At 63.1% G+C, this 20,203-nt stretch overlaps 6 protein-coding genes across 6 annotated transcripts; 2 read left to right on the top strand and 4 right to left on the bottom strand.

Moving 5' to 3' along the window:
- Positions 1 to 806: 806 nt before the first annotated feature.
- AMSG_11079 (ATP-binding cassette sub-family D member 2) lies at positions 807 to 3,522 on the top strand (the record flags this gene model as incomplete). The annotated part of the gene is made up of 2 exons (XM_013897502.1): positions 807 to 1,115; positions 1,416 to 3,522. The coding sequence occupies 2 exons, from the start codon at positions 807 to 809 to the stop codon at positions 3,411 to 3,413; spliced, it is 2,307 nt and encodes a 768-aa protein (XP_013752956.1). The 3' UTR covers positions 3,414 to 3,522.
- On the bottom strand, positions 3,433 to 10,125 carry AMSG_11080 (GTPase activating protein Rap1-GAP). Its single transcript, XM_013897503.1, has 3 exons — positions 9,905 to 10,125; positions 7,361 to 9,705; positions 3,433 to 7,334 (listed from the first exon to the last, which is right to left on the bottom strand). The coding sequence occupies exons 1-3, from the start codon at positions 10,005 to 10,007 to the stop codon at positions 3,450 to 3,452; spliced, it is 6,333 nt and encodes a 2,110-aa protein (XP_013752957.1). The 5' UTR covers positions 10,008 to 10,125; the 3' UTR covers positions 3,433 to 3,449.
- A 1,173-nt stretch (positions 10,126 to 11,298) lies between these two features.
- AMSG_11081 (uncharacterized protein) lies at positions 11,299 to 12,854 on the top strand (the record flags this gene model as incomplete). The annotated part of the gene is made up of 2 exons (XM_013897504.1): positions 11,299 to 11,395; positions 11,425 to 12,854. 2 exons carry the CDS (start codon positions 11,299 to 11,301, stop codon positions 12,570 to 12,572), a joined length of 1,245 nt encoding a protein of 414 aa, XP_013752958.1. The 3' UTR covers positions 12,573 to 12,854.
- AMSG_11082 (uncharacterized protein) lies at positions 12,610 to 13,275 on the bottom strand (the record flags this gene model as incomplete). Its single annotated transcript, XM_013897505.1, has 2 exons — positions 12,703 to 13,275; positions 12,610 to 12,649 (listed from the first exon to the last, which is right to left on the bottom strand). Exons 1-2 carry the CDS (start codon positions 13,227 to 13,229, stop codon positions 12,610 to 12,612), a joined length of 567 nt encoding a protein of 188 aa, XP_013752959.1. The 5' UTR covers positions 13,230 to 13,275.
- Positions 13,276 to 13,599: 324 nt separating this feature from the next.
- On the bottom strand, positions 13,600 to 15,500 carry AMSG_11083 (uncharacterized protein). The gene is made up of 2 exons (XM_013897506.1): positions 15,390 to 15,500; positions 13,600 to 15,187 (listed from the first exon to the last, which is right to left on the bottom strand). The coding sequence occupies exons 1-2, from the start codon at positions 15,485 to 15,487 to the stop codon at positions 13,681 to 13,683; spliced, it is 1,605 nt and encodes a 534-aa protein (XP_013752960.1). The 5' UTR covers positions 15,488 to 15,500; the 3' UTR covers positions 13,600 to 13,680.
- Positions 15,501 to 15,798: 298 nt separating this feature from the next.
- On the bottom strand, positions 15,799 to 19,316 carry AMSG_11084 (leucine-rich repeat protein; the record flags this gene model as incomplete). The annotated part of the gene is made up of 2 exons (XM_013897507.1): positions 16,958 to 19,316; positions 15,799 to 16,928 (listed from the first exon to the last, which is right to left on the bottom strand). The coding sequence occupies exons 1-2, from the start codon at positions 19,182 to 19,184 to the stop codon at positions 15,799 to 15,801; spliced, it is 3,357 nt and encodes a 1,118-aa protein (XP_013752961.1). The 5' UTR covers positions 19,185 to 19,316.
- Positions 19,317 to 20,203: the final 887 nt, after the last annotated feature.

The following is a 20,203-nucleotide window of genomic DNA, read 5'->3' on the forward strand; positions in this document are numbered from 1 at the left end:
CCAGCAACCGCACCGCGTCGCGGCCGCTCGACACCGCCATGGCCTCTGTCGATGCCTCGTACATGGCCACCAGTCGGCGGTTGGTCTTGCCGCCGCCGTCGCCGCTGTCATCACCGTCATCACCCGCGGCGGCCTCGGCGGCCCGCAGACTCTCACCAAACGATGGAAGGAACAAAACGGCGTCCTTGGGCGACCGTGACGAGAGCCGCACAAAGACCTCGTCGCATCCAAGCTTCGCCATGCACGCCTCGACGCCATGTGCCAGGTCGGCAAGTGCCGATCCATGTTGCATCACCATGTCGAGACACGGTTCCAGCTCTAACCCAGCTCCAGACTCGGCTGCCGATCGCGCCGGCCCATGTGCGCCAAGAATGCCCGCCGCCATAGCTTGGGTCAGCGGGAAAGCATTGGTATCAAAGCTGAAGTCTGCGATGCCTTCGAGGTACTCCTCCAGGTACGTCTCCTCCATCAGGGCCCGATACGACTCGGAATCTTCGCAGAGCAGCGGCTCCAGCGACAGGTCCACACCTTGCGCCACCTTTGCCGTCTTCCTCAGTCCAGCCCGAGCAGCCGCAAACACGTTCTCTTCAGCCATGTCGATGACCTAGCAGTGTGAGAGAGGATTGTTCGCTGCGGCGAGGTTGTCGCCGGACGGCGCCGCCTCGCGCACCTGAACGATCCTCTGTCCGGTCACGTCATGCACGCCGCCGCCGACAGTAACCAGTCGCACGCAGCCCAAGGCAAACGGCAGTAACAGCAGCAGCGGCCGTAGTAGTTGAAGAAAAAGCTCCATCGTCATCGACATCATGGTCATCATGGTCATCATGGTCATCACGGTCATCATGGTCATCACGGTCATCACGGCTATCATGGTCACCACGGTCATCATGGTCATCACGGCTATCATGGTCATCATGGTCATCACGGCTATCATGGTCACCATGGTCATCATGGTCATCACGGCTATCATGGTCATCACGGTCATCATGGTCATCACGGCTATCATGGTCATCACGGTCATCACGGCTATCATGGTCACCATGGTCATCATGGTCATCACGGCTATCATGGTCATCATGGTCATCACGGCTATCATGGTCATCATGGTCATCATGGTCATCACCTCCCCCCCCCTCGCCCCATCGCCACCATCATCGTCATCACCATCGCGGCCAACAAATCGCTCATGTCACGCACGCCGCCAGCGCCAACACCCACCGCACACACACACACTCTCTCTCTCTCCCTCCCTCCCTCCCTCCCACACTCACTCACCCATGGGAAACCTACTCGTAACCGCCCTCCTCCGCCTACGACCAGCAGCCCGCACCACCACACCCGCCGCTACCTCAACCCCCGCCTCTACCGCCGCCACACCCGCCGCCTCGTGCTCGGGCACGGACAACAGCTTCAAGTCGCAGCTGGCAGAGCTCCTCGCCATCTGCTTTCCATCGGTCTGGTGCCGACAGACAGCCATTTTGGCACTTCATTCATTGGCTTTGGTTATTCGGACTGGTCTCTCCATCGGTGTGGCTTCTTTGGACGGCGCGCTCGTCAAAACCATCGTCGACAAGAAGCTGAACAAGTTCATCGCTTTTCTCGTCGCCTGGATCGCTCTCGCTCTTCCGGCAACCTTTGTCAACTCGGCCATCCGCTTCCTCGAATCGAGCTTGGCTCTCTCGTTGAGGACCCGTCTGACCACAGAGCTGGTCTCGGCTTACACTGCAAATCCGAGCGCTGCTTCCGACCATGGCCCAGCTGGTGCCCATCCGTGCCATCGGACCTCGACAGTCCCTGCGTACTATGCTCTTGTCAACCTCGACTCGCGCATTGCAAACGCCGATCAGTGCCTCACCGAGGACGTGGCCAACTTTGCAGAGCACCTCGCGCATCTGTGGTCGCACCTCTCCAAGCCATGGCTTGACGTCGTCCTCGTCACCGCCCGCCTGGTGTTCATGGCCAAGGCGTCGATTGGCGCCGGCGGCGCCGCCGCCCGGCCGGCAGCTCTGGCTGCTGTAGTCATCGGCGCCACTGCTGTCATCCTCCGCACGCTCTCGCCACCGTTTGGCAAGCTGGTTGCCCGCCGCGCAGAGCTCGAGGGCGAGCTCCGCCACGCCCATGCCCGCATGGGTGCCGCCTCGGAGGAGATCGCCTTCTACGGCGGCCACGAGGTCGAGCGTTCGCACTTGTGGCGCGCCTACAAGGCTCTTGTTCGACAGCTCGACAAGTACCTCGTCGCCCGCGCCTGGTACGGTGTCATCGAGTCGTTCTTCATGAAGTACGTCTGGACCGCCACAGGCCTCACCATGATCGCCCTTCCAGCGTTTTACCAACCCGGCGGCCTCGCCCGCTCGGCTTCAGACAACACAGAGCTGTTCATGACTTCGCGCTCGCTCCTCACCACAGCCGCTGACGCCATCGAGCGCATCCTTGCTTCGCTCAAGGAAGTCTCCGCCCTCGCCGGCTACACCTCGCGTGTCGCCCAAATCCGTGCGGTCATTACTGACGTCGCCGCCGAACGCTACGTCAAGGCGTCGGCAAACGCAAACGCCGCCACCATCGACCTCGCTGCCCGGGGCCTCAAGCGCATCGGCACCCACTTTGAGCTCATCAACGTCCCGCTCGTCACCCCAGCTGGTGACGTCCTCGTCGACGCCCTCACCTTTCGCGTCGCTCCTGGCGAGCACCTGCTGGTCGCAGGGCCAAACGGCTGTGGCAAGTCCGCCTTGGTCCGCGTCCTCGCCGGCCTCTGGCCTCACTACGGCGGTGAGATGGTTGTCCCGCCCCGCGACGACGTCGTCTTTGTCCCCCAGGCCGCATACCTCTCGCGCGGCACTCTCCGCGACCAGATCCTCTACCCGCACACCGTCGACGACATGGCTGCCGCAGGCCGATCCGACGCCGAGCTCGAGGCCATCCTCGGCATTGTCCACCTCAAGCACATCCTCGGTCGTGAGGACGCCGGATGGGACACGGCGCGCGTGTGGCAGGACGTGCTCTCCGGTGGCGAGCGCCAGCGCCTTGCCCTCGCCCGCGTCTTCTACCACGCTCCACGATTTGCCGTCCTCGACGAGTGCACCTCGGCTGTCTCTGCAGACGTCGAGGGAGCCATCTATGCCGCCGCCAAGGACGCCGGCATCACCCTCATCACTGTCTCACACCGCCCCTCGCTCATCCAGTACCATGCCGCCTTGCTCACCTTTGACGGTGCAGGCGCCGCTGCCTACACCTCGCTTGTTGACGCCTCGGTTGCCCGCACTCTCCGTGAAGAGGCCGATCATCTCCGCGCACGCCTCGTCGACATCCCAGCCAAGCGCGCCCGCCTTCGCGAGCTCTGTACCGCCCTCGGCGAAGACTCGCTTGTCCTCGAGCCCACCACCGCGCGCGAGCGCTCGTTCATGGCCAGCGAGTAGCAGGGTGCTCTGCTCCTCATGTCAGTAAGTGTATGTTCAATGATAAGTCACAATCTCAAGCACGACCTTGGTCACATCCTCCATCTTGGTGGTAAACGCCATGCACGCCTTGTGCTTGTTAAGCCGTGCCGCGACCACATCGCGGTCCGAAAACAGCGCAGACTCGAGGAGCGACTCGACGTCAGACCGTGCTGCTTCCCGGATGGCCACCACGTATACTTCGCACACCGCCCGCCGCACCTCCCGCCAGTTGCGCGGCTCGGCATCGCACGCCTCCTCCGCCAGTCGCGCCAGCTGCACCAGCTCCGCGTTGCGGCTCGGCGGGCAAGTCGGAGAGTCGGCGAATGAAAACGCTGCGTCGATCACCTCTTGCGCGTGCTGCAGCGCCGCCGCCGCGTGCTCCGGCACACCGCCCTCGGCCTCGTCAATCTCAGACCCGTCGTCCGAGTCAGACTCATCGGCAGCCGCCGCCGCCGCCTCGGCAGACACGAGGTCGATGTACTTGACGCACCGCTGGAGGCTGGTCTTGAGCGACTGCGCCAGAAGCTCGTCGGCGACATCAAACACGTCGTCGTCGTCATCATCATCGCCATCCGATCCGCTGCCCGGCCCGGCCCGGCCGGCCTTGGCATCGCCAACCGCAACCAACGCACGCATACACGCAATGACCGCCGGCGCCACAGATGCGGCCGTCACGTTGATCTTGAGAAAGTTGTTGTCCTTGGTCTCGGTGAGTGCCTGCAACCGGCGAACAACCTCAGCCCGGGCGTGGTTAAAGGCGACAACGACTGCGTTCGATGACGCCGCCGCGCCGGTCGCCTGCTCAAAGTGCTTGCGTGCCTTGCGGACCGAGCCGCCGAGCGAAGTCACCTTTTCCATCAGCGCGTCGCGGCACGGAATGCCGCAGATTGCCAGCTTCGTGTCCTTGCTCTTAAAGTCTGCGCCCTTGCCACACACCACGCAGTACCCGTTCTTGCCGGCCGAGACTACCTCCACGCCCATGACCTTGGCCGCCACACCCTCGCCGTCGCCGGTCAAATACTCGACAGCCTTGTTGAGCGCATCGCGATATGCCTTGGCCACCACGTTCGACCGCTCGGTCACCACCATCGAGCTTCCCTGCCGCGCCAACCCGCTGTCGCCATTGGCAGTCGAAGCACCCGCCTCGTCGTCGTCGTCGTCGTCAGGCACAATCACAGCGCCCACGCACTGCAGAAGCGCCGTTCGTGCCAATACGTCGGGCACTAGCGTGTCGAGCGTCGACGGCAAGAGCAGGTTGATGACAGTCCCGCGGTCCGACGACACCAGCGGCACGTCCCACGACAGCACCCGGATCGGCGGCGGGAGTGAGAGCATCTGGAACAGCGCCCCATTCTCGGCAGACCGCACCTCGACCGTCGAGTAGCCAAAGCCGAGGATGTACGGCGGTGCGTAGAAGACCGCGCCCGGAATGACGTTCCACGACAGCGTAAACTTGCGCGACACCGTCCCGTCATAGTCGTACACGTACCCAGTATGGTCCGCCGTGATGAGCGCGTCGCGCTGCGAGAGCGGCGCAACCGCCGCGGCCTCCAGCTTGATCTTCTTCGACGACGACTCGAACCAGACGCTCGGCTCGGCCGCGCCCGACACCAGCCGCGCCGTTGGGTACCGGAGCGCCTTGGCCCCGGCCACCATCAGCAGCGCGTCGCGAGAGAGATGCAGCGCCTTGACAGACTTGGGCGCCGAAAACTTGGTTGTCTTGACAAACACGCTCGTGTCAAAGGTGTATAGAACCACAGACTTGCCCGCTGCAGTCACCAGGTACGTGGCCTCCGTCGCCGGCTTCTCGGCCGTGGCGTACACTTGGGTACCCTTGGTACCGCGGATCTTAACCATCTCCGGCGTGCCGACCGAGTCGAGGAACAGCATGTACATGGTGCCATTGGACGCAGACTGCCCGAGCAGGATCCGTTCTTCGGCGAGGAACGAGAGCCGGCAGAATGCGCGCTTGGAGAGGAGGACCACCGCATCCTTGACCTCCTTGGTCGGCGAGAGGACGTAGAGGCCCTTCTCAGTGGAGAAAAAGTGCTGCAGGCCGGTAGTGACCCACGCCAGGGCGAGGTGCTTAAAGTTGGAGACCAGCTTCTTGACATCATATGCCTTGACCTTGCTCAGTCGCGACGGCACCATGGCGCGCGGACCCGAAAAGTTCTCAGCCGCTGACGCCTTGCGCTTGCCATGCTTGCGCCGGAGCGTCAACGTCGCGCTGCCCTTGTCCTTGTCCTTGCCCTTGCCCTTGCCCTTGTCCTTGCCCTTGCCCTTGCCCTTACCCTTGCCGCTCTCACTCGCACCATCGCCATTGCTCTCGCTGGCGTCAGCCTTGGCCGGCGCAGTTTTGGACGCCGGGGGAGCGAGGCCCTTGCGGACGCCGGACATGGAGCCGCCAAACGACAGAATGGTGGTGGCGATGTCGTCGTCGGTACGCGGCTGGGTGAGCGATGCAAACTCCTTCTTGGTATCGACCACGACCGAGAAGATCGAGTCGAGCAGACCGCCGAGCGTCCGCTTCGACTTGTGCACAAAGGTCGGCGACGACGCAATGGCCGACCGCTGCGCGTTGAGTGCCTTTGTAAGGAGAACGTTGATAAAGTGCGCGTCGGCGTACCAGACTGACGACGGGAGCGGCGGGCCGAACGACGACATGCACGACTGGTGGACAACCGAGACTCGGTAGACGCCGCGGGTCTGGGCCGGCTGGACCACAATAAAGACGTGGAGGAATTGCGACTCGATGCAGTTGGGATTGAACGGTGTGTTCCCGTCCACAAAGACAAGGCAAACAATGTCATTGCCGATCTGCCGCTTCCGCTGCACCTCCTGCTCGGTCGCGCCGTGCGGAAGGAGTGTAGAGACATGGAACATGATATCGCAGCCGTGGATGTCGGCAAAGACCGAGTACTTCCCGGTCCCGTCCGCCTGCGCGTCGAGCCCACCGCGAAACCCATTCCAGCCCTGCAGCCGGACGTTGGTGCCGAGGAGCGAGAGAAAGTGCAGGAACGGGGCATCGGTCTCTGGCGACGCGTCGTTGGCAAACATGTCAAGCTCGGACGTCTGCCCATGCTTGACATACAGCAGTCCGATCTTGTACTCGCGCTCGACCTCGGTCTCCTCGATCTTAAGCAGCTCGGTTTGGAGCTGCGGGTTCGACGAGAGAAACATGCGCTTGCGGAGCTTGGTCAGCTCGGGCGCGCGCGCCTCGATGAGCCTCGTCAGTCCGCGCTTCAAGTTCTTGAGCTTTTTGCGGAGCGGGACAACCATCCGCTGGATTCCGGTCCTCGTCCACACAATCGCCCGCAGGAGCGGGAGCGATCGGCGGTACGACTCTTGCACCAGCGAGATGACTACGGTCCCGAGCTCGGCATCGTCCGACTGGCCGATAAAGTTGGCATGCTCAAGGCCCACAAAGTACGTGCGATACCACTGCTCCACAAGCTTGGGGTTCTGTAGCGTGGGCGGGACATCAAAGTCCACGGCGACCGAAGACTCGGGCTCCTCGACCGTCCACCCGCGCGCCGGTGCAATGAGCTGATCGGGTGCCGAGCCGGTGATGTGGTCGTGCCCGAGGCGCGGGCCAACCGGGACCCGCAGGACTTCACGCCCAAGCGCATGCTCGAGCGCCTCGCGCAAGAGCGCCACCCACCGGTCGCGCGACTCGGTCGAGTCGGCCACAAACCGCAAGTGGACCGACGACGTCGCCACCTCCCACATCTTGTCGGCCCACTTTTTCTTGGCCTTCTTGTCAGGTACCCCGTCGAGCGACTCGATCTTTTCGATCGATGCCACCTTGATGCTCTCCTCGGCCTCGGCAGTATCCGATGCCTTGCGGTACGTGAGCGTCGAGTGCGCGAGCCGGAGCCAGCGGTTGTTGTACTTCTTGAACTTTTCTCCGATCGCGCCACCTGGACGTAGCCCGAGAGTGAGATATAGATCGCCCGCGTCGCCGCCGGCGTCGGGCTCCCTGGTGCGTACTCGGGCTCCGGATGGGTCTGTGCTGTCCGTGGGGTGTGCGACAATGCCGCTGCCGACGCCGACGCCGAGTCGCCCTGGTCGGCCTGGTCGACCGAGTCGCCCGAGTCAGAGTTGGCTGCACTTGCGACGGCAACGGCAGCGGCGGCGGCAGCAGCGGTGGCGGTGGCGGTGGCGGCAGTCGCGGCAGTCGTGCTTGTGGCGTTGCTGGTCTGGGACGCTGACAGCGAGGCGGGATCAGCTCCTGAATCCGAGTCCGAGTCTGGCGTCGATGCCGCCACCGGTGCAGGCACAGGATCCCTGACCGAGCCCGAGTCCGAACTCGAGTTTGAGCCCGACCCCGAGTCGGACCCCGAGCCCGACCCCGAGTCGGACCCCGAGCCGGACCCCGAGTCGGACGATGAGTTGGCAAAGTCAGGGATGGAGACCGACGACGACTTGCGCTCCATAGGCGGGACGACGCGGGGCGGCACGGCCGACTTGGGCTTGACTGGGTGCGGGGCGCTTGCATCATCACTGTCCGATTCCGTAGAGGCAAGAAGGGCGTCGATGTTGTGCGAGGCTGATGGCTGGCCCGAGACCTCGACGAGCAGCGTCTCGACGTCGATGTCAAAGGCCGACGACTTTTTCGGAGCCGGCTTGGCCGGTGCAGGCTTGGACGCCTCCATGGACGTGAGAAGGTCGCCCCACTCGTCGTGGACGCTTGAATCCTTCCGTGATGCAGAGTCAGTCTTGGTTTTGGGAGCAGGCTCAGGATTCGGCACACGGGTGAGCTCGGCAACGAGGTCGTCCACCGCCGAGGCTGAGGACGCCGGCGCAGGTGCAGCCGCGGGTTCTGGTGCGCCCGCGGGCGCGGCGTCTTTCTCGGCCACAGCCTTGTCGGCGATGGCCTGCGCGTCGGCAAGAGCCTTTTCGCGGGCGGCGGCGCGCGCAGCCTTGCGAGCAGCCTTCTGCGCAGCAGCATCGTCGGCGGGCGAGGCCGCGTCAGGGGCTGCCGGCGGCGGCGCGGTGCTAGGTGGCGGCGGCGCGGTGGCGGGTGGCGGCGGCGCGGTGGCGGGTGGCGGCGGCCGTGCCGGCGGGCCATGCGGGCGGACGGCGTCAGCGAGCTCGGCCAGCTGGCTGCGCACGGCGTGAGCAGCCTCGTCGCTCTCGACGTCGTTGAGGAACGAGCGGCCGAGTCGGAGCAGGGCGCCGAGCGACTTTTGCACCGCCTTGGACACGTCTTTGAGCTCTTCAAGCAGCGGCATGACCTCCTTCTTGGTCACCGAACCGAGCGCGACCAGCGACTCGCGCACAGTCTGGGCCCGCTCGCCGGCCGGCGCGGCGAGCGCGGCAAGCAGTGCGTCGTGCTTAGCGGTAAAGTCGGTCATGACAGACAAAGAAATCGGCTTGTCAGGCTCGGCAGGTGCCTCTGCCACAGGCGCAGGCGCCGCCACCGCCGGACTGGCCGCCACACCTGCTGGAGAAGACTTGGCGGCAGGCGGCGCCGCAGCCGGCGGCGGCGGACGAGACGAAGGGATGCGGTTGCCGCCGGCGAGCATGCGAGTCTGCTCCACAAGCGAGATCTCGCTCGCAGAGCGGTTGTCGACGTCGCCCGAGGCCGAGACCAGGATCTCGATGGCTGCGTCCATGTTGGTGTCGCCGGCGTCGCGCAGCTCGGTGGCACGGTCGAGCGGAGAAGTACCCTCAACGTTGCAGAGCTGTAGGTCGGCGCCAGCATCGCGAAGAACGCGCAGTGCGTCCACGTGGCCGGCCTCAAGCGCCAGAAACGCCGGCGACTTGCGCTCCGACACAGTACGCAGGTTGAGGTCGGCGGCGGAGCCAATGAGCGCCACTACCACGTCAACGAAACCTTTAGCCGCCGCCCGGTGCAGCGCGCTCTCTCCAAACTGAGTTACCGCATTAACTCGCGCACCCGCCTCGATCAGCCGCCTCACCATCCCCGCCTGCCCACTCGCAGCCGCCTTGATCAGCGGGCTCCATCCGAGCTCATCGGCGGAGTTGACCTTGGCACCTGCCGCGAGCAGAGCGTCAGCAACCGCGACATCGCCAGCCGCCGCCGCCATGAACAACGGACTCCATCCATTGTCATCCACAGCATGGACTGTATCAGGCGCAGCAGCAAGAAGAAGTACCACAAAGTCAACTGAGGGCAAGCCAGCCGCCACATGAAGCGGTGTGGCCCCTGCTGTGTTGGTCGCGTCAGCAGCTGCTCCTCCTTCCAGCACAGCCTCTAGCACATCATCATGTCCAGACTCGACAGCAAGGTGGGCGAGGTACTTGCCTGAGGCGAGGACCGAGGGAAGGACGGACGGTGGGAGGGGAAGGGGTTCGGTGTGAGTGTGGACGTGGCCGTGTTCAGAAAAAGGTCGTTCATTTGGGCGGGAGGAGGTAAGGGGGGTGGGGGGGGAGGGAGGTACCGACGACGTCAACGTCTGTGGGTATGGGGAAGGACAGAAGCGGGGGAAGGAAGAAGAACATACCAGAGTATGCCTTCTTAGCAAGGCGTGGCTTTGTGGAAAGTAGGTCATTGATGACCGAGACGTCACCAGAGCTCACAGCGGCAAGAAGCCGTCCGCTGGCCATGTCTCCTGCTAGTCGACTCGGGGCAGTCAGTCAGTCTCTCTCGGTCGGTCTCTCTCAATCTCTCTGCTGTCTGCGCGCGCTCTTTCACCTCTTTTTCCCTCTTTTGGCTGGAAAGTGGAGTGCTATGCTGTGTTTGTCAAAAACTGAAAAGAGCCATTCATTCGACAGTGGAAGCACAATTTCGAGTGTCATTTGGAGGACGGCGAGGCTGGTAGGGAAGGAAGGGAGGGGGAGGCAAGGTATCAGCATGCAATCGAGTCGATGTCGTGGTGTAGCAAGGTGGATGCCATGTCTATCGGGATGAATGTGCGTTGAGCATGGTGCTGCGAGAGAGGAAAGCAAAGATGGTGACATAGGAAACATAACCCTACATTTTAGCTTGCTTTGATCATGCGATCTCATCTCTCCGACAGTTCCCCCTTGCTTGCACCCGTTCTTCAACCGTCCTTAACCGCGCTTTACTACCAGGAGCTCTTATTGACGTCCAACTGCATATGCCGATCTCAGTGTTACTGCTGCCCACATGCGCTCAATCGAGCTCCACAACCTTCTCTCAGCCTCCGCCACCAAGATCAATCACAGTCCCCGTCGATCCCCTCCCCTCCCTCCCCCATTTCCCTCTCCTTATCTTTCCTCTGACCAACACTCAAAATCGTATCCGCAGGTAGCTCACGTGCTCTGTCCACAGTCACCATCATCGACTCTCTCTCTGCCGAAATCGGGGCACCAACATCCCGATCGAGCTAATACTCAGCCGGCGAGGTTGACCGCGATCAGGCTCATGATCACGATCACAACCAATGCGACCCAAGTCGCCCAACCGACGGGCACCACCACCACCCACCACGACGACGACCATGAGCGCCCTTTGCTCGAGCCACACTCCTCTCAGTTTGGGTACGAGAAGGAGTCCACCTCCCCTTTGCCTCTCCCCTCTTCCCTCCCCCAAGCTCTCCCCCTACCCCCCCTACCCCCCCCCCCCTCCCCCAGCTCCCCCAGCTCCCCCCTCTTCCCACCATGTCGTCGTCCCACGGCGCACCACCGGCCGCATCTCACCCGCGGGCACCGACGCACGGACACGGGCAACCGCCACCATCAAATGGAACGAACGGAACGAACGAAACCAATGGAACGAACTCGTCGAACGTTGCTGGTGATCATCATCGGCGTGATCGCCACCACGATGGGTATGGGAGGAACAGCAGAGGTCGGACGAGGTCGAGGTCGCGGTCGAGAGAGCGGTCGCCATGGAAGCAGCAAGGACAGAGACAGGGTGAGCGAAACCGGAATCATGGCTATGACCGGCGGTCCGGTGATCGTGGGCATTCGCGAGACAACCGCGGATACGGCGACCGAGGGTATGGCGACCGAGGGTACGGCGACCGTGGGTACGGCAACCGCGATCGCGGGTACGGAGATCGCGGGTACGGCGATCGTGGGTACGGCGATCGTGGATACGGCGATCGTGGATACGGCGATCGTGGATACGATCGGCGCGGGTACGACCGGCGCGAGCCGCAGCGGGGCTCGCGGTCGCGGAGAAGCCGGCACTCGCGTGGCTCGGCATCGCGGGCAGACGACCACGGCCCGCCGCGGGCCAAGGGAGAGGATCCTGCGACGGCAGCGGAGCGCGATGCGCGAACGCTGTTTGTGTACAACCTGGCGCGCGAGACGACCGAGGTTCACCTGGCCGACTTTTTTGCACGCGTTGGCGAGGTTGTCGCTGCCACGCTAGTTCTTGACCGCGCCACGGGCAGGACCAAGGGCGTGGCGTATGTGGAGATGGCGTCGCTGGAGGCGATGCGGGCCGCGTTTTCGCTCAGCAACGTCCCGCTCAACGGGCGGCCGATGATGATGCGGCCGTCACTGGCCGGCGGCAACCAGGGCCCACCACCGGTCCTTCCAGTAGGCCGTGGCCCGCATGTGCGAGGCCCGCCGCCTGGGCACGTCCCACCGCCTGGGCACGTCCCGCCGCCTGGGCACGTCCCGCCGCCTGGTCGCGGCCCGCCGCCTGGTCGCGGCCCGCCGCCTGGTCGCGGCCCGCCGCCGACTGCGCCCATCATTCCGGTGAGCGAGGCTGTGGTTGACAGCCTCGACGGCGAGCCGCGCGGATTGATCCGTGGGGCAGCGTCGCGCAAGGCGCTTATCTCGGCCCTGGCCTCGTCGCGCGGCATTGCGCTCGACGAGCTGTCGTCGAGCTCGGCGTCGGCGCCTGCGCCAGCAGCGGTGGTCACCGCGACTGCTGCCGCACCCCCTGTTGGTGCCACCAAGGTCGCGGCGTCGGACTGCATCCGGCTTGCCAACATGTTTGAGCCACAGACAACCGCAGACCCCGAGTTTGAGGCCGAGCTCCGCGATGACGTTGTCGACGAGCTCTCGCAGCATGCAACCGTCAAGCACTCGTTTGTCGACCTCGCCGCGGGATACATCTACGCCAAGCTCAGCTCTGTGGCCGAGGCCGAGGCTGCACTCGCCCGTGTCGACGGTCGCAAGTTTGACGGCCGCCTTGTCGCCGCCCACTTTATCGACCGCGTCGTGTACGACACAAAGTTTGGCCTTGCCTAGCCGCGGCGCCTAGCTGACCTTGGCCTTGCCGCCGCTCTCACCTCGTAGAGCCTTGATCAGCCCACGGGTAATCGGAACTGTCCACACTGCCGAAAGCACAAGCAGCAGCGCCATCGAGAGGAAGCCGAACCAGGCCTGGACCGCGGGCACGCCGTCGAGCTCGGGCGTGCCGCTTATGATGTCGACCGCAACACCGTAGCTGAGCACGGAGAACAGGACCAGGCGGAGCGCAATTTGCGTCACCCACAGCAAGATGCCGGTAAACGTGAGGAAGAGCCCAGAGTTGACACCCAGCTCCTTGCACAGCAGCACAATGTTGAGAAAGTACGCGTTGATCTCGCAGAGGCCCGCCGCGAGGCAGAGTGGATGAGCCTTCCCCGACGCCAGCGCCATGCCGTACGACGCGATGGAGATGAGGTGATGCACGGCCAGCTGGAGCTTGGCAGTTTGAGGCAAATCCTTCATCGCTACCACACCTGCATGCACAATCGTCGAGCTGAGGTAGAGGATCAAGTACGCGTCCGATGCGTGCGAGCGAGCGTGCCATCTGGCCTTGACCGCCTCCTCCCAGCTGCTCCTCTCCCACCCGAGGCCGATGACACACTGGATGACCAGCATCGGGATGAACACCATGTGATACAACAGATCTGCCAGCATCCACTCGTTGCCATCCTTTCGTTTGGCTTGAGAATGCCTATCGCCGCCGCCGCCGCCTCTCCCATCACCGTGCCCGTCACCGTGCCCATCATCGTCTCCCCGCCACGCTGCACGCACCCGCTTGGCCGCCACCCAGCTCACACCATACCCCGCCGCACACGCACCGACCGTCCGCCACACCCTTCCCACAGGAAATTGCTCGTAGTCAAAGTGCTCCATCCCCATCACCGCACTCACATCTGCAAGCACACCCATCGCTCACCACGGCGTGACTCGTGCGAGTCGAGTCGAGTCGAGTGCTTTGTTTGTCACCGCCGCTTGCTGCCGCCCGCCGCCGCCCCTCGCCGCCGCCCGCAAGCCGCCGTCCCGATGGCAGCGGCACGATCTTTGTTTTTCTCGTTTCTACGAATAGACATGACGAGATGCAATGCGATGATCAAGGGCACGTCTGCTAGGGATCCTCTGCTGCAGTCCTGGCTCTAAAGGGGGAGGAGGCACTGGCCGACAGACCATCCCTCACAGCCACGGCCTTGGCTTGCATTTGTTGATTACCATCCAAAGATGTCTTGCTTGGTCGACTTCTTCTTCTTCTTCTTCTTCTTCGTCGACGTTTCCTGGCTCGACCCGATGTCACTCGAGCCGGACTCGTCGCCGTCGGACTCGACGTCGTATCGGGTTGTCGACTCGTCCATCGACTCGTCCGAGTCGTACTCATCCGAAGACGAGGTGCGGCGCCAAAACGCCCGCTTCTTTTTCTTTTCCTCGTCTTCCTGGCCTTGTTCGAGCCGCTACCGCGACGGCGACTGCTGCCATGACGGTGCTGCGACGCCACCGAGCTAAAGACGTTGATCCGTTGGCCGGCCTCGAATGCGTTCAGTTCCTCGACCTTGGACTCGTCCACAACCTCGGTCTCACGCTCGGCGATGAGGACGGTCTGCAGGTCGCGGGCCGAGAGCTGAGTGAGAAGCATAAAGCCGTACCACAGGTTGTGGGTCATAATGACCCGGTAAGCAAAGAACGAGCGGAAAGTCTCAAGCGAGTTCCACTCGATGTTGTCGAGCCGGCCGTCGGCGCCGGCAAAGACCACGCGGAGGACGCCGATGAGCCGCTCGTGCGGGACGTTGACGATCGACGCCACGTTGTTGAGGAAACCGGCGTACGCCAGAATCTGCGAGAACGACCAGTCGATGACCTCGCGCTCGACGGTAAACTGCAACTGCGAGAGCTTGACAAACAGCGCCGCAAGCGCAATGATAAACAGGATCGCCTGCAGAAAGCCAAAGAGCATGAAGAGCACCGTCGCCTCCACCGTTGAGAGCTCTGTCCATCGCCGCCGCCGCACCAGCGGGTTTGGCTCACCACGCCGCAGCTTCTTGGCCACGTACCGAGAGACAGCCCGTGCCTGCCGCGGCAGATCCTTGAGCTTTTGCAACGACGGCATAAACTGCAGCAGCGACATCGAGGCAATAAGCGACGTCGTCGTCACCAGGTTCTTGGCGGCAGACCCTGCGCGATCCTTAAAGTCCGCCTTCTCCTGCACAACCTTGCCGGCCACCACCTCGACGCCGCCCAGCGCCTCAAACCGCGCGTCTTCCGACTCGCTCTCCGCCGCCTGGTCCGCAACCTTGAACAGCGAGTACACCAGATCGACGACAAGAACAATAAACGCCACAAACAGCGCACTCATGATCCCCAGCTCGGCGTACACAGAAATCGTCCGTGAGAGCGAGACAGAGCTCGACTGCGCCCCAGACTCAGTGCCCTTGTTCCGGAACACCTGGTCGTAAAAGTTGGAGATAACCGCCGAGACGTTGAGCAAGAACCGGATAGCAAGCAGAATGAGCGAGATCCACTTGGACGCCGACATCTTGAGCCTTCGGATCTCCACCGCCTGCGTTGCAACATCGTTGATTGCGATGCGCGACAAATGCTCCCGCATCTCCTGCCGCGACAGGTCACTGCCAACCCGACGCCCAATTGCCGCCATCCCCGATGTGGCCGGTGTGTCAGAAAATATTTGCCCGCCTCCACCCCCCACCCTCCACCCCTCCCGTCTCGCCGTTCTCAACCTGTTCCGCCGCACACCCGCCAACTGACGGCGCCTCACCAAGCCCCTTCCCCTCTTCCTCGTCTCGCACGTTCAACCTTTACACAACATACGAATCCGACGGCTCATATGACTCGTACGACTCTGTGGTCGTCCTCGTCGTGGTCCCTGTCGCACTCGCTGGCTGAGTCGACTCGGAGTGGGTGGACATGACGGCAGTCGAGCGAGAGGTGGTTGAGCCTCCCCCGCCAGGTCAAGCAGCCAGAACGGGACCGCGATACTGCTTTGATGTGCCTGCACCAAGGATGCTTGTGTCAAAAACACTCTTACATGCACACGTTTATCTACAGCGTGTGCCCATCGCACGTAGTCTCCATACCCACGAGGTGTGACTAGCAGTTCCTTTTTTCCTCGCCGAAACATAAAAAACCCCTCACCAACTCACTCTGTGTGCCGAGGCTCGTCATCACGGCTATTCAGCTCCCTTCAATCCTACCTCGGAAGATCATCCATAAGCAGGAGCTACACGTAGATGACCGTCGTCATGTCGGCAACGTCAGCGGCAAAGGCCGTGGTGTCGCGGAGCGAGTTGCCTTCGAGCGAGAGCGTGGCGAGGGTGTTGTTGCGGGAGAGCGCGTCGAGAACGTACCGGAGGCCCGAGTCGGTGATCGAGTTGCCGTCGAGGACGAGGTTGTGGAGGAACTTGTTGTTGGAGAACGCGGCCGGGAGGAGGACGAGACCCTTGTCGCCGACCTTGGATCGGGCCATCGAGAGGGTGAGCAGGCCACGGTTGGCCTGCAGGGCGCGGCACATGTGCTCCAGCCCGTGGTTGCCGTACGAGTTGCCGTCGAGGATGAGGACCTTGAGTGTGGCGTTGCGCTCGAGCGAGCCAGCGAGGTCGTCAACGTCCGACGACTTCAGGCCATTGTTTGAGAGGTCGAGTCGCGCGAGGACCTTGTTCTTGGCAAGCGCGGCCTTGAGCGCGAGCTTGCCGGATCCGAGCTTGTTGTCTGCAAGGTTGAGGTCGGTGATGGTGGCGTTGCCCAGGATAGCCGCCGCGAGCGAAGACATCGACTTGGAGTCGAGGCCAGTGCCCGAGAGATCGAGCTGGACGAGGGAGCGCGAGGCCGGCAGGACGTCGAGGACCGCCAGCGGGCCACCCTTGCCGAACGAGGTGCCTGCAAAGTTGAGGCATGTCAGTTGCGTGTTGACGGCGAGGACCCGCCCAAACTCGGCAGAGACGTCTGCCGAGAGCTTGCACGCCCCAACGGCGATCGACCGGATCTTGACCGACGGCGCAAGGAGGTACATGGCGAGGTTCTTACCAACCTTGGATGAAAACTTGTTGTCCGACACGTCGAGGTGGACGAGCGAGGCCGAGAGCATGAGCCCGCCGAGCAGCGCATCGAGGCCCGAATCGGAGATCTTGTTCGACGAAAAGTCGAGCTCGGTCAGCGCCTGCGAGTGCTGGAGCATGGCCTTGAGCGGCTGGCCCCACCCGCGGTCGTCGGCGATCTTGTTGCGGGCGAGGACAAGACGCTCGAGCGTCCCGTGCCCGGCAAGAGCCTCAAACAGCGCCGTTGCGCCCTTGTGCGAGATGTCGCACCCGGCGAGAAGTAGGTCCGCGAGGAACGGAAGCTTGACTAGCGACGCTGCCAGTGCGATGACGCCCTTGTTCGACATCGATGCGTTGTCCGAGAGGTCGAGCGTCGCAGCCGCAGCCGCATGAGCGACGGCGACGTGAGAGCCGATCCGAGGTGCGGTGTCCCAACCTTGTCCACCGCATTCGAGCCGAGGAGCAGGTGCTCGACGTTGAAGTTCTCCACGAGCTCGCCCGACGCCGACTCGAAGCTGAACGTCTGTACCATGGCGGTCATGACGCCCTTGAGCGTGGCCGAGGTGAGGCCGGCCTGGTACAACTCAAGCGTCCCGATCCAGCGGTTGGTGTCGATGGCCAAGTCGGCGTCGTGCCAGAGCTTGACCACCGGCGCGAGGCCTTCGGTTCGGAAGACCTGCATGAGCATGTGCTTGAAGACCTCCAGCCGCGAGGGGAAGATCGACCAGGTCAGCTTGCGTCGCGCCGGCGGATTGAACACCGTCGGCGCCGGCAGCGCCTGCTCGTACGCGGCCCAGTCGACGTCGAGCTCGGCTTCGCGGGCCGCCCGCTCCTCACCAAGAAGCCCGCCGTGGAGCAAGAGCCGATAGTAGGCTGTGATGAGGCCAAGGATCGAGTCGACAACCGTGCGCGACGCGTGGAACGTGATTCGTTCCACCCCCGACTCGAGCACGTCGTCCTCGGCGCCGACTGTCCGACCCTGCGACTTACACTCGAGCTCAAACGAGGTGCCAGTCGGCGACGCCCGCCAGGCCACAAGCCGGGTGTACGGGATGAACCGCTCGAGCTCGGTCACCGCCGACGCGTTGGCCGAGCTTGAGCCAACCCGCGACCGCGACGGCACCAGCACAAAGAGGCCGTCCTCAGCCACGCCGATTTGCAGTGCCCGCCCGCGCTTGGAGCTCACCATGTACATGGTGAGACCAAACGACGGCAGCTGCCGCGCCACCTCGATAAACTGCGCTCGCGCCGCAGACTCGTCAGCAAACTTGCCTGCCAGCCGCTCGTGGAGCCGCGCCAACCGCATCTCGTAATACGACTTGGGCATGACCTTGATGAGCCACGGCGGGAGGAACTCGTCGAGCTCGATGTCGTCGAGGTACGAGACGGTGGTCTCGGTCGAGACAAAGTCACCAAACATGGCCTGGATGTGGTACGAGCCGAGGAGGAGCGTCTGGCCCTCGGACGCCTGCCACGTTCCGGCCACAAGATGGTGCTGGATCTGCTCGTACATGAGGGTAATCGCCTTGGGGTCCGTCAGCGTCCGCGGCTCCTTCCAGTACTTGACTTTGAGCGTGATCTTGGCCGCCGCCGGGTCGAGCCCGAGTGAACCGAGTCGTGCGGTCGGATCCAACCACCTGTCTGCCGACGAGTCGGCCGCGTCCACCAACTCGAACAGCGAGTGGTCGTACATCCCGATCCGCCGCGCAAACTCCTCCTTGAGCAACTGCACCGTCACGTTGGTCGTCACCTTGAGCGCCTTCTTTGTCCCCGACATGGTGAGGACAGAGACCACCAGCGACTCGCCACCCAGCTCCACAGAGTCCAGAAGTGAGTCCTTCTTGAGCAGCTCCTCGGGCGCAGGCGTCAGCGTCCGCGACGACGGCAAGCCGTCGTCGGAGATGTGCAAGACCGAGCGGACCCGCGCCCGGTTGGCATCCTTGCCGGTAGCCACCGCCTCGAGCACACCATCGCTCTCCTCTTTGCCCTTGCCGCTGCCCTCGGCCGCGCCGCCGGCACCAGTGTCCGACTCCGAGTCGGAGCCCGAGTCGGAGCGAGCCCCATCCACAACCGCTGGCGGCTGGGGCGCAGGGCTAGAGTCGGAGGCCGAGACAGAGTCGGAGCCTGCGCTGTTTGTGGTGGCCGACGGTGGTGCGGGCGGGGCGACGGCCGGGCGCTCCTTGCGGCGCTTCTGGAACTTCGGCCGCGACGTAGGCACCGGCGGAGGGACCGACGACGGCGCTTTCGGCGCATCATGATCCGAACCCGAGCTCAAGCCCGAGTCCGAGTCTGAGCCAGCCGACTCGTTTGCGTCCCCAGCTCCAGAAGCGGGAGGCGGAGCATCCGCGCTCTGGTCACCAGACTGGCTGATGCCACCAGAGGTCACAACCCCATCCTCTGCCGATGCGACATCAGGAGAGGCGGCAGAAACCTTGCCATTGCCCTTATCCCCAGCCTTGGCCTTGGTCTTGTCCTTGCTCTTGCCCTTGCTCTTGACAGGGCTCGCCTCCGAGCCATATTCCGACGACGAGAATGTGCCCGACATGTCTGACGAGTCCGAGTCTGACGACATTACTTTCTGTGAGAACGAGCTGCCGCAGTGTTTGTTCCCTTTCTTGCTTGCAGAATTGGGTGCACGGGTACGTAAGCGTGTCCCGTCTTTGTGAATGTACGGTGTGTATGTATGTATGTATGTATGTATGTATGTATGTGTGTGTGTGTGTGTGTGTGTGTGTGTGTGTGTGTGTGTGTGTGTGTGTGTGTGTGGAGGTGCGGGGGTCAACTCCGTCAGGCACCAACCGACACAGTCGACGGGGGGCAAAGAGAGAGAGAGAGAGAGAGGGAGAGAGAGAGAGGGAGAGGGGAATGTGGTGGCGTGTGTGTGCGGACAGAAGACCTATGTCTCTATGTGTGTGGGGTGTGTAGGGTTGGAGGGGAGGGAGGCAGGGAGGGAGGGACGGGTGGAGTGGTGCTCCAAGTGCTACTGTCCGCCCAGTGGTGGTGCTGTTGCTCTGCGGTGGCAGCGGCGGAACTTGCGCCATTTCAGCCACCATTTCAGCCACCATTTCAGCCACCATTTCAGCCACCATTTCATTACCGTTGCCTTTTTGTACCCTTCCCCCCCCCCCCCCCCTCCCCAATGCCGTTGTGGTGATGCCGAACGTGAGCATGTTACGAGGAATGTGATTTTGAAGAAAGTCATGGTGACCTGCCCTGCCCAACGTAGTTTGTGATAACCGTTGTGCACATAATCGTGGTCCGACAACTCTTCCCCCCCCCCCCCCCCCCCCCCACTCCGCCACCGCCACCCACCCCGCTGCACCCACCACCTTCCAGCCATGTCGTTCCGACTCCCTCCCCTCACCCCCTCACCCTCTGCCACAACACAGCCCACCTTTATCTCGTCGCTCCCGCCACACTCGGCTGTCTTTGTCCCGTCACAGTACTCGTCGGCACTATCACCATCACCACTATCACAGCCATCACCGCCATCACAGCCATCACCGCCATCACCGCCATCACCGCCATCACCGCCATCACAGCCATCACCGCAATCACCGCAATCACCGCAATCATCAGTATCTTCGTCAT

The sequence above is a fragment of the Thecamonas trahens genome, assembly GCF_000142905.1.
Source record: "Thecamonas trahens ATCC 50062 unplaced genomic scaffold supercont1.69, whole genome shotgun sequence".
In the NCBI taxonomy this organism is placed as follows: domain Eukaryota; order Apusomonadida; family Apusomonadidae; genus Thecamonas; species Thecamonas trahens.

Excerpts from the sequence above, each read along its gene's own strand:
- AMSG_11080 (XM_013897503.1), bottom strand. The coding sequence starts at position 10,007 with ATGGCCAGCGGACGGCTTCTTGCCGCTGTGAGCTCTGGTGACGTCTCG. Across the intron at positions 9,706-9,904 it reads TGCTAAGAAGGCATACTCTG|GCAAGTACCTCGCCCACCTT; the intron begins GTATGTTCTTCT and ends TCCTCGCCTCAG. Across the intron at positions 7,335-7,360 it reads ATATCTCACTCTCGGGCTAC|TTCAAGAAGTACAACAACCG; the intron begins GTCCAGGTGGCG and ends ATCGGAGAAAAG.
- AMSG_11083 (XM_013897506.1), bottom strand. The coding sequence starts at position 15,487 with ATGTCCACCCACTCCGAGTCGACTCAGCCAGCGAGTGCGACAGGGACC. Across the intron at positions 15,188-15,389 it reads TCATATGAGCCGTCGGATTC|TGACCTGTCGCGGCAGGAGA; the intron begins GTATGTTGTGTA and ends TCGGGTTGGCAG.